The following is a 12,259-nucleotide window of genomic DNA, read 5'->3' as shown; positions in this document are numbered from 1 at the left end:
ACATTAGTGTCTAGTTTGAGAAACAGACACCTCACAAGTCCTCAACTGGCAGCTTCATTAAATAGTTCCCGCAAAACACCAGTCTCAACGTCAACATTGAAGAGGCGACTCCAGGATGCTGGCCTTATAGACAGTTGCAAAGAAAAAGCCATATCTCAGACTGGTCAATAAAAATAAAAGATTAAGATGGGCAAAAAAACTGTCACTGGACAGAGGAACTCTGCCTCGAAGGCCAGCATCCCAGAGTTGCCTCTTCACTGTTGACATTGAGACTGGTGTTTTGCAGGTACTATTTAATGAAGCTGCCAGTTGAGGACTGGTGAGGCATCTGTTTCCAGATACAAGAGTCATTTACAACATTAACAATGTCTACACTGTATTTCTGATCAATTTGATGTTATTTTAATGGACAAAAAATGTGCTTTTCTTTCAAAAACAAGTACATTTCTAAGTGACACCAAACTTATGAAGGTTAGTGTACATACATTAAAAGACAAGACATTGAGTGGTGGAATGCAGACTATTACAACAAAGAAAGGTGAGATGGAAGAGATAAAGGACAACAAAGTTCAATGGTAAAATGCAGATGTGTAAAACATTCAAGTTTCAGTGCCTTACTCTAGTTGTCTGGATAGGCAGTGTTATTGTCCATCTAAAATGAAATATAGATGAAAGAACAAACCACTTGATTTCACATTTACAGTATTTGTCTTGAGTACTGTTAGGCATACTTTTGCTGTTAGGTTGACTAAAAGGGTATTTCATTTTATTTAGATGCGCTGCAAACTATATTGTGTTCATCTGATGCTCATCTTCAATGGTAAAGCTCAGGTTATTAGTGCGTAAACATTAGCCTACAATATTTTCAGAACTGGTCATTTTATTTTATCATAAGTTCTTTGTTCTTCTCTGTAATAACTTTATAATAATCTGGCACGCCCCTTCATGCATTTTATTTTGTTGGAAAAATTGCTTGTATATCATTGATTTACATCTATCTTATTACAGATGATCCATTATATTGACCTCTGTTTTATCATCTATCCTGATTTACCTAGTCACTTTTACCCCTACCTACATGTACACAGTGGCAACCCGTCATTCAGGGCAGGTTTGCCTGTTTTGCATGTTATTTTGGCATTAGTACATGTCACATATCAGTTTGCAAACAATGTAACAAAAAATGTTTAGAATTGAGTTAATAAAGCCACATACAAACATGGTTTCTTCTTGGTTTTCTTGAGGAAGGCAGCTCCAAAATTCAGGTGTTTCAGCCTAGCTCAGTGCTTTCTGTGGTGGCGGGGCAAGCCAGCAGAAAATATGGAGCGTTGCGCTGTGATTGGCTCAGTGTTCTGTCACTCATGGGGACACTACGTCACCGCCAAGTCTAAAGGTAGACCTCGAAAGGCTTAAGGTCATTGGCCACATAAAATGTCAAATCACGTAATATGTACAGTAGCTTTGATTGGACTGATGTCAACATCCTACTTTGAAATCTTAGCTAGCAGTCATCATTATGAATCAACTCGACAATCTACTGGCAAATCCTTTTCAACCCTTGTCATATGAAGATAAATAATTAAGAGAAATCAGAAGAAATGTATCTGTGCTCATCGGCCATTGGGCATTAACATTTCGCAAATTCAACAATGAGTGGTTTGTTAGGAAGGTGAGTCCAAAAATGTCTTGTAAACTGCTGCATAAATGATGTAATATGCCAGGGAGATATGTATACTGTAGCTAAGAAAGTAATACTAAGTGTATGTTGTGTAGTAAGCTGTTAGTAGCCCATGTGCCGCACCCTGATAATTTGGTCCCTTTTCCCCTCTTAATTTCACCTACTGTTCTGATTTGGTGGTGCACATGCAGCCTATAGCCTGTTTTAGAGAAATGTAATCATTGAATATTGTAAGAGCCTTCATTGTCTGCTTATATGCCCCCATTATTTATACTACGGTTCTGACTTGGTGTACAGGGAGAATACTAAGAACAGCCCATGTTCTGAATTCTGTCGCTGTACATTTCAAAAGTGCTGAACGAATAGTTATATTGACAATGTCCGTCCTAGCTCGCTCATTAATGTCTTAATTAAAATTACAGATTGCCTCTTAATCCGCTTGTCGTTCCCTTATGCCATAGTTTGTACATCTCAATTGTCAGTAGAAACCACATTTGTTCAAACAAGTCAGCCATATCAGTTATGTTTTTTTTTTTTTTAAAGGCAGTAAATTAGGCTGAATTAACTGTAGGCTCAAACTGTAGGCCCAACAGTTTGTGGTCACCGTTATAGTGGAATTAATGTATTGTTTAGTGTATTGTTTAGTGTTGTGTAGTAGCTTTGCTGGCATGAATATTATTATTTTTTTTAATTCCCCACCAATATTTACATGCTAAAATTGCCACTGCGTGTACATATTACCTAAATTACCTCGTGTCCCCTGCACATTGACTCAGTACTGGTACTCCTTGTATATAGTCTTGTTATTTTGTATTACTATTTCCTTTTTAATTTTTGTGCAAATGTTTCTTACTTTTTAACTCTGTTGTAGTCGGTATGGCTATAGCGTAAGAATTCATGAAAAACATTTTTGTGGGTCTTTAAGGTTTAAAATCACATTTTAAGAAGATAAATTGTAGAAATGGGTGAGGTTTATGACTTTGTGGCTGTGGTAACTAGTGATGACCAGGTACAACTCTGATATCAAGTTGCCGGGATGTCAAGTGTCCTACCCGATTCGGCAAAGGTAAGTTCATCCAGATATTCTATCTAATTTTAGCTAAATGTAGCAATGAATAAATTGGCAAAATTTCTTTAAAAGGACAATTCTGTGAACTGTCTTGTGCATGTTTTAAACTGACACAAAATCTGTTATGAAAGGTGTCAGCTAGAGATGATGTGCAGGAGCTTGCAGGGATTTGTAGTTTTGCATGATGTTTACTTTGATGCTAATTGTCTTTATCGAATGAGAGTAAATGGAGACAAATATATTGATAAGACACCTTGTCGAGGAGAGATTTACATGGTTATCAAAGCGTCACGCCAGGGTAAGCCTACATGAAACACAGCACTTATTTTAAGTGTTTCTAAAATCCTCTATGGGGAAAATTAATGGTGGAAAAACGAATGGAACCATTTTGCTGTTTGACCCCTAGGTTTTATGGGTATTATGGTACCTGTTGGGCTTTATGAACCCCCATACAAAAACTGACTTGGTGAGCGAAAAAAACGGAAGAAAAAAAAACACCTGCTGGAGAAGGCTGATTTTGGCCCAATTACCTCGCCTCTTCCTCTCTGTTTTTATTCACGATCCCAGTAGTTGCGGAACACTGCGTCGTTGACCGTGAATATCCATTTTGCGACATTTGCGTCAACAGTGAGCAATAGCAATCATCGGTCATTTGAAGTTGAAATACGGTGGTTAGTTTCATTGCACTAGCGGGTGGTTTTCCACGCGTTTCTTGTACAGTAGGCTAGTAAATAGTGCATTTGAAATGCCTGTCTATAAATTGTAAGGTTACTAGGATGTGCATTGGATGAACAGCAGCCTAAACCGGAGAGCTATTCGATCAGGATAAAATATTGGATACTGCTTTATTTTAGGACTTGCTTCCGTATTTTGACACATTGCCGTCGGTTGGAAATGGAGATTGCCACCGCACTGGGGTGTTTTGTTGGTTTTGCCTTCGGAGGACTGGTATTTGTAGCGTATAAACTTGGTTTACTGTATCAGTTGTTTCATAAGGTAAGTCCCTTCGGTGTAAACAATGTTACATTCTAACTTGGCTTCAGCCTGCTCACTTGCTGTCTCAACTCTGAAACTCACCTGCAACTTGACATTCTTAGAAGTAAAACAGCTTGCTCTTACTGTACCTTGTCTGTATTTATTTTTCTCACTTAGCCTTACTAGGTGAAGGGTAACCCTGCTGCATATGAGAGAACTTTTAACTGCCTTGTGGCTAACACAAAGGCCATGACGACAGTACAGGTTCTTCAGAAGTCATACATTGGGCCACATAAGGTGCATTAGGCCTACAAGGACAATATGCAGTTCATTGATAATTACAAGATACTGTAGTGATAAATAAATAACCAATAGGCCTTTCTCATTTATGACAGCACTTTTCAGTTAATTAAATCAAATATTCACAGTCCATGACCCTGATTTTGAAGTCTGCCTGTTCAATTATTTGCCTGAGTCCTCTACTTCTTCCCCCAGACTGAGACCCAGAGCCCTCGCCATGGTGGGGAGAGTGTGGCAGAGGTTCTGCGTGCCCATGGGGTTAAGTTTGTCTTCACCCTGGTGGGGGGGCACATCTCACCCATCTTGGTGGCCTGCGAGAAGCTGGGCATCCGCATCGTGGACACCAGGCACGAGGCTACTGCCGTCTTTGCAGCTGATGCAGTAGCCAGGCTCTCTGGTAAATAAGTAACATGCGTAATATCGCAGACACTGACAACTGTAATGTAAGGAATTTATCTGAACTGTCCGGGACTGGTTTAACTTGCTTAGTGCACTATAGTCTACTCATTTGTTCATACAGTAACATTGACACTGTCAGTGATTCTCCCTCCAACAGGCACTGTAGGTGTAGCTGCAGTGACTGCTGGCCCAGGCCTGACTAACACAGTCACAGCAGTGAAGAACGCTCAGATGGCCGAGTCTCCACTGCTTCTCTTGGGGGGAGCTGCTGCAACACTACTTCAGGTGAGAGTCTGAGGGCTTTTACTGGTGTAGCTGCATGGGGGGTACCCTAGTCCTAACGTTAACACTAAGGCTAAGGTCACGCTGCACCAGCAAGTTCTACACAACAAATTACCAAAATCCTGCACTGTTGAGTTGTGACTGGGGTGAGCACACTCTCGTATGATTCCCCCTATCCATTGTGGAGGTTTGACCTCTTGGTGAACTTTTGTTGTGCAGGGTAGAGGAGCGCTGCAGGACATTGACCAGATGTCCCTGTTCAAGCCGCTGTGTAAGTTCTGCGCCTCAGTGAGGAGTGTGAAGGACATCGCCATCACTGTGAGGAAGGCCCTGGCCATCGCCCAGTCTGGAACTCCAGGCCCTGTCTTCATAGAGTTCCCCATCGACACACTCTACCCCTTCCACCTGGTGTCCAAAGAGTTCGGAGTGAAAAACCCTCCCAAGGGAATAATGGGGAAAGTTGTCACTTGGTGAGTAATCAGCAGAATTGTGCTTGACCATGCTTTCACACATCCCTAGTGATTTGTGAAAGTAACAGATGCTGTATATTTTCTTCCATAAGGTATCTCCACAATCACCTAAAGAACTTGTTTGCTGGGGCCTGGGAAACCAGAGACGTGTCCCCTCTCCCTGTACACATCCCTCAGGCAACAGACAATCAGGCAAGACTAACTAGCCCTCAGTCGTTCTCTAACAACTGTGAGAAAGGCTTGATTTGGTAGAAGCCGACAGTTCATACTGTAACCAGTTACAGTTTTCCAATAGACACGAAGGCATGTTTTTTATGTATCCCTTGTGGCTCAACCTCTATTGATCTGTCATCAGGTACAAAAGTGTATAGAGCTGGTGAGCAGAGCCAAGAAGCCTGTTATCCTACTGGGGAGCCAGGCAACACTACCTCCAACACCTGCAGATGACATCAGGTATTTCAACAACCACATTTATATTACACAAGACATCAGCAGACTTCTGGTCCATTCAATGCCAATTCATATAGTTGTCCTGTAACAGGGCGGCTCTGGAGTCTCTAGGTATCCCCTGCTTCCTGGGTGGAATGTCCCGTGGCATGCTGGGTAGGAACAGTCCCTTGCACATCAGACAGAACAGGAGGGATGCCCTGAAGGAAGCAGACCTTGTGCTGCTAGCAGGTGAGACAAACTGCCACCTGTAAGTTTTGTCTTCATACAGTTTTTGTGTCTTTGAGGCGGTCTCACAATGGTGGTATGTGTTCCAGGAACTGTATGTGACTTCCGATTAAGCTACGGCAGAGTGCTGAACAGGCGCAGCAGGATCATTGCTGTCAACAGAGACAAGACTCAACTTCTGAAGAACTCTGACATGTTTTGGAAGCCCACTGTGGCCATTCAGGGTTGGTACTGATGACTGAATTGTCCAATCAGAAGTCTTATTTGCTTTCACAAAATGCTGCCACTACTTCTTTGGGCTATTTGGTCTTGTGGAGACTCACATTTCTGTCTGTCTTTTAGGAGATGCAGGCTCCTTCCTACTCCGCCTCTCCAAAGGCCTCAAGGGCCACACATGTCCAGAGGATTGGCCACAGAGTCTCAAAGCAGGAGATGTCACCAAAGAGAAGGCTAATCGGTACACTTGTGGAATTCATTCAGCAAGTTGGGCAGAAAGCCAACATTTTTTTTTTTTTTGTATACCTAACCAATGACCTCCATGCAAATGACTAGTCAGTACACCAACCACAGACAGTACAGATGACTGTTCCCTGTGAAAGTGTGTTTTGTTCTGTGTTTTTTCCGTGCAGGGGGAAGGCTGATGAGAAGACGGACCGCCACCTGAACCCCCTGAGTGTCCTGCACCGTGTGGATGAGCTGATGGCTGACGACAGCATCATAGTGGCGGATGGGGGCGACTTTGTGGGCAGTGCTGCTTACATCATGAGACCAAGGGGCCCACTCCGCTGGCTGGATCCAGGTCAGGATCCTCAGTGGACAGTGTTATGAGTTTATTTTTTATATTTTTACAAAATGGGTTATAATGTGGTCACTTGAGTAAGAGAGGTATTAACATGTACAATAAAAAAAGTAGGACTTGTTTATTGAATGTGAAACCTGGATATTCTTTATCTTAATGGATGATTACCTAATGTTTGTCATTCTAACAGGAGCATTTGGAACCCTTGGTGTTGGAGGAGGGTTTGCTCTGGGAGCCAAGCTGTGTCGACCTGAGTCAGAGGTACAGTAGAATACCAAGCATCCTTTATCCATCACTGTTTTATAGGGGTTTAGGTTTGTCGTTTTTTCATGTTGTGAAACACCATGTATGGTTTTGGTTGACTTTAGCTGACTAAATTTCTCATTAAGGTGTGGATCATTTATGGCGATGGATCCCTGGGATACAGTGTTGCAGAATTTGACACCTTTACCAGACACAAGGTACAGTAATAACCAATTCACTATTCAGACCAATTTATCAACTAACTAATCATGCATTCACCAGTTAATCTGCTTTGTCCCTCTCTCTCCCAGACGCCAGTAATTGCTCTGGTGGGGAACGATGCCTGTTGGAGCCAGATCGCCAGGGAGCAGGTTCCCATCCTGGGCAGCAACGTGGCCTGTGGCCTGGCCTTCACAGGTCTTTATGTTGCCTACTGTACCCTCATTGCCACCATATTGGGGATCTCTAGTGCCCATACTCACACATCTCTGTTGGCCTATATCATCTCTTTGGATGTAATGTCACACATCCAATTCGCTGTCTCTGTTCTCTCCTTTCCTAGATTACCACATAGTTGCAGACGGTTATGGAGGCAAAGGCACCCTCATTGGTCGCGAAGACGAGGACAAGCTAGATGGCATCATAAAAGAGGCACAGAAGGAGACCAGACAGGGAAGAGCCACACTTCTCAATGTTCTCATAGGGAAGACCAACTTCAGAGAGGGTTCCATCTCTGTGTAGAGTAGCTCAGAGACTGCAACCCCTGGGGTCTCTGTCTGGACCTGTGGGTCCTAAAACCTTCCCACCTTGCCTAGAAACCCAAATATGTTCACATGCTGTGGAACAGTACAACTGCTGTAGTTCTCTGGTGAAGAAGAGAAAACAATTCAGGAAGTCAATCTTCTCAACCTTTATCAGCCTTTCAAACAGCTGTGAAGATAAGTTTTGATCATGGACTTTTTGGTTATTTTTGCTGGAGAGAACCAAACTTGACATGTATGCTTTGGAAAATGAACTACGCCTGGCTTTGCTGCTGTTATGTAGTAGGCCAGTATCCTTGCTGTATACACTTAACTAATACCTGTGTATTGACTTCAGATTGCCTATTGATCTACTGAACTCTACCTTGAAGCCGGCCATTTATTTTGAAAAACCAAATAAAGTGAATTTTCGAATGGCATGTCCTTCATAGGGATATTTAGGGAAATTAATCATACACTAACCTACAAGTCTCAGCAGGATCTGTAGGGTTAACAACAAGATAATAATACAATTGTAATCATTTAATTTAAATGGTATATAATTGATGATTGTAAGGCTTTGATTATTGAACGTGCTGTAAGACTCCACTAATACACAGTCCCGTGTGGCTCAGTCGGTAGAGCATGGTGTTCGCAACGCCAGGGTTGTGGGTTCGATTCCCACGGGGGACCAGTACAGAGAAGAAATTTATGCATTCACTACTGTAAGTCGCTCTGGATAAGAGTGTCTGCTAAATGACTCAAATGTAAAAAATGTAATACATCAATCAACAGAATGGATACAAAAATACAAGACGCTCTATGAAAAAGGAAGGAATTTAAACTGGAAGATGTTACCATATTTTACCATTTGGGTATTGATCATTATAATCTTAAATAAATGATCAAATCTGACTTATTACACTGCTCATACTATTTCAGGTTGACCTACTTTAAGGAATTCTGCATTATCCTGATTGTGCAAATTGAAGTCCACCTTAAATTTGAGTGGTTTTTTTAAATATTGGAATATTTCTCTTTTGCTTTGAATGTACTATTCATAATGTTTGGGTTGTTGTAAGGAGGGGAATTGGAAGACACGTGCCCTGAATCTGGGTCTGAGAATCTGTTGCACTAGCATTTGGTATTTGATTATATAATATTTGATCTTCTACATAAGCACAGTGATACTAGTATGCCTCTTTTGTTTTTCAATGTTGACACAATGCATTTAGTCATCAGTTCTGGAATCCGAACGCTGTGGGATTATAGGGACAGTTATATTTGCGTTGCAATAGAGAATAATGTAAATCTAGTGTTTTTTCCCCCTCTATTGAGTGGTGCCTTTGTGACACCAACTACATTGGTTGTCTAAGTCTGAGATACTGACCATTGTTATGACCAGTGTATTACTACACTATCCACTCCACTGCCCTCCTTATCCTCTATCATTTACCTTTAACTTTTATCAACTCAGATGTCAAGATTGTGTTGGCTGTAGGCAGAGCTACTGTACATACAGATCTCTATATGTCTCTGGCTATATAGTCACAAACATGCTAGTCTTGCGTTACCATACTACAAAGTCTTGTTAAATGATTGTTCTACTGTATTAATGTTCAATGACTGTTTTGGATAATAGGATATGGTTTGCTTTTAGATTCAATGTTCAAAGTCTACAAGTGTTAATCAATGTATTACATATTAATAATACAATTTGGATCATTTACTTTGGTCTTATTGGTTGAAATAAGTTGAGTAATTATGTCTGCTTGATATATGAATGATTTATTTGGCCAACAGTAGTCTTCTCTTAACTCCTTCCTTTTCTTTTCCAGCTGTATGTTCTCCTCTGCACCTGTAGACCTCTTTATTATTCTCTACTTTTCCAGGGAGAGTTGCTTCCTATCAACCATTCTATGGTGAGCAGTGCCCCTGCTGATTCTCTGGAGCACATGCAGAGCTAGAGCTAACATCAGGGCTTGCAAAGGCTTTTCATGTGTTCTCGGTTGGTCCTACTTTCCTATTTCCTCAAGCGGTACTAATGGAATTAACTGATTTCAAGCAGATTTCTTTAGTATTTTTGTCCTAATGTTTTTACAGCAGTAACCTGTCTTAGTAACCTTTGGCCTACTCCTTGTGGGTGCAATTCTCATAATTACCAGCAGATGGTACACCTGCTATTTATATTTTACTTCACTACATTCCTAAAGAAAACTATGTACCTTTTTACTCCATACATTTTCCCTGACACCCAAAAGTACTTGTTACATTTTGAATGCTAAACATGACAGGAAAATTGTCCAATTCAAGCACTTAAAGAGACCATCCCTGATCATCCCTACTGCCTCTGATATGATCTCACTTTTACTTGAGTCATTTTCTATTAAGGTATCTTTACTTTTACTCAAGTATGACAATTGGGAACTTTTTCTACCACTGTAACTAACACCAATCACCCTTTACATAAACTTTCTTGTTTAACAAGGATGTTCATCTGTTTAATTAATCTGTGTCCATACTGCCGTGACAATATCTAGCTACTCTCTTAACTTCTTAGTGATCCCTTCCCGCTCGAATCCCGTTAACGGGATTGATTTGACAACATCCAGTGAAAATGCAGTGTGCCAAATTCAAAAACAGAAATACTCATAATAAAAATTCATAAAACATACAAGTGTTATACATCAAAATAAAGATTAACTTCTTGTTAATCCAGCCGCTGTGTCAGATTTCAAAAAGGCTTTACGGTGAAAGCAGACCATGCGATTATCGAGGACAGCACCCCGCATACAAACACATGAAAATCACCGAGGTAAAGATAGTTTTAAGTTGGATATTTGACGGATATTCGCGCTTTCAAACCTCAATAGCTTTCAAACCACTTGAGCCACAGACTCAAAATAAGTGTCATGATGTTGGAAAAATTGTGCACAACATTGCACAGGTCTTATTTTCACGATTTGGACATTAATTCGCTTTCCAAAGCTAATAAACGTGGAAATGTGAGCAGCATTTTGCATTCCAAGTTGAATTAGTTAGGGAGCGTAAACAAAGTACAAACTTTTTTTACATTCAAATTTCAATAGCTCCTTGGTCATGTGACCTACTGACTTCAAACAAGGTTCAGAATGTACACTGACTACCCTTCTATATTGCACACCCTTTAGTTTGACCATTTTCATCTCACACGTTTTTACATGAATTTTTCAAGATGTAAAATTTCAATAGCTCCTTGGTCATGTGACCTAATGACTTCAAACAAGGTTCAGTATATCCACTGACTACCTTTCTATATTGCACACCCTTTAGTTTGTCAATTTTCATCTCACATGGATTTACCTGCATTTTTCAAAATCAAAAATTTTAATAGCTCCTTGGTCATGTGACCTAACGTCCGCTGACAACCCTTCTATATTGCACACTCTTGTTTGTGTACTGTAAAATCACGTGGTGTAACGTACATTTTTCATAGTTTCAATTTTGCAATAGCTCCTTGGTCTTTTCAATTACACACCTAAGAAGCATGCAGTGGATATACACCCATATTGCATTAATATTAGTTTGACAATTAGGGGGTTCAGTCCAGTGTTGTGTTTACCCTTTTCTTTAATATTTATCTATAATAATTGGTAGTTCTAATTACTTATTTTCCCAGTTTTTTATTTTTCCACAGTATTTAACAGTGGTAGGAAATAGGAGAGAGACAGATAATATCTCCTTTCGTCGTTAATATCAACCATAAAGGAAAGGGGCAAAGTACGAGAGTCATGCTATTAATTGTTCAAAGCAGGGATGAAGAGTGAGGTAGACTACAGTAGGTTTGCTGGTCAATATATATACTGAACATGTAACCACAGTAATGATGGGCAGTAAATCAATGAATAAAAATGTTACATTGACAAATTAAACAGAAATTGTAGACCTTTAATTAAGTATGAAACATTTCACAGTGTTAACTTTCTCTTTATCCCTGGTTGATGTACATTTCAGAGCCTCTTCAGTGTGGATGGGGTATAGCATACATTTTCAACAACAAAGACTGCACTTCCAGTTTGTGTTCTTTACTCTGTTGAACTCTGTCTTCATTCCTAGGCACAGCACATGGAACCAACGTTGGCATGCAAAACATTCAATCTAAAACAAAACAAAGCTTAACGCTTTATAAATAATATCAAATATCAATGCAGTATGACGAATGATGAATTAGCTATCCATTGTGTTATATCATAAATTGTCTTACACGCAGTCACTGTTGTCAAAAGATTATAAACATGTTAACCTGTTATGGCTAGGGGGCAGTATTTTCACGGCTGGATAAAAAACGTACCCGATTTAATCTGGTTACCACTCCTACCCAGTAACTAGAATATGCATATACTTATTACATATGGATAGAAAACACCCTAAAGTTTCTAAAACTGTTTGAATGGTGTCTGTGAGTATAACAGAACTCATATGGCAGGCCAAAATCTGAGAAGGTTTCATTCAGGAAGTGGCCTGTCTGACAAGGTGTCGTTCTTCTTGTCTCTGTTTATTGAAGAGTGAGGATCTTAGCTGTCCCGTGACACTTCCTACGGCTGCCATAGGGTCTCAGAAGGCGGTAAAAAGCTGAATCGTGGCTTTGCA

The 12,259-nt window shown here is 40.4% G+C and overlaps 1 protein-coding gene and 1 non-coding gene across 2 annotated transcripts; both read left to right on the top strand.

Moving 5' to 3' along the window:
• Positions 1-3,218: 3,218 nt before the first annotated feature.
• On the top strand, positions 3,219-9,359 carry LOC106612961 (2-hydroxyacyl-CoA lyase 2). The gene is made up of 14 exons (XM_014214684.2): positions 3,219-3,743; positions 4,218-4,419; positions 4,579-4,706; positions 4,923-5,173; positions 5,266-5,365; positions 5,529-5,626; positions 5,715-5,851; positions 5,938-6,072; positions 6,191-6,305; positions 6,478-6,647; positions 6,838-6,908; positions 7,037-7,108; positions 7,202-7,307; positions 7,453-9,359. The coding sequence occupies exons 1-14, from the start codon at positions 3,642-3,644 to the stop codon at positions 7,629-7,631; spliced, it is 1,866 nt and encodes a 621-aa protein (XP_014070159.1). The 5' UTR covers positions 3,219-3,641; the 3' UTR covers positions 7,632-9,359.
• trnaa-cgc (transfer RNA alanine (anticodon CGC)) lies at positions 8,250-8,323 on the top strand. The gene has a single exon. It is a non-coding gene; the product is annotated as a tRNA-Ala (tRNA).
• Positions 9,360-12,259: the final 2,900 nt, after the last annotated feature.

The sequence above is a fragment of the Salmo salar genome, chromosome ssa09 (assembly GCF_905237065.1).
Source record: "Salmo salar chromosome ssa09, Ssal_v3.1, whole genome shotgun sequence".
Classification (NCBI taxonomy): Eukaryota; Metazoa; Chordata; class Actinopteri; order Salmoniformes; family Salmonidae; genus Salmo; species Salmo salar.
The sequence above is the reverse complement of the archived record's forward strand: the minus strand, read 5'-3'. Positions and strand labels throughout refer to the sequence as shown.

Bases quoted from the DNA above. Each gene is read 5' to 3' on its own strand.
- LOC106612961 (XM_014214684.2), top strand. From the start codon at position 3,642: ATGGAGATTGCCACCGCACTGGGGTGTTTTGTTGGTTTTGCCTTCGGA. The intron at 5,852-5,937 runs GTGAGACAAACT...TATGTGTTCCAG, and splicing joins AGACCTTGTGCTGCTAGCAG to GAACTGTATGTGACTTCCGA. The intron at 6,306-6,477 runs GTACACTTGTGG...TTTTCCGTGCAG, and splicing joins ACCAAAGAGAAGGCTAATCG to GGGGAAGGCTGATGAGAAGA.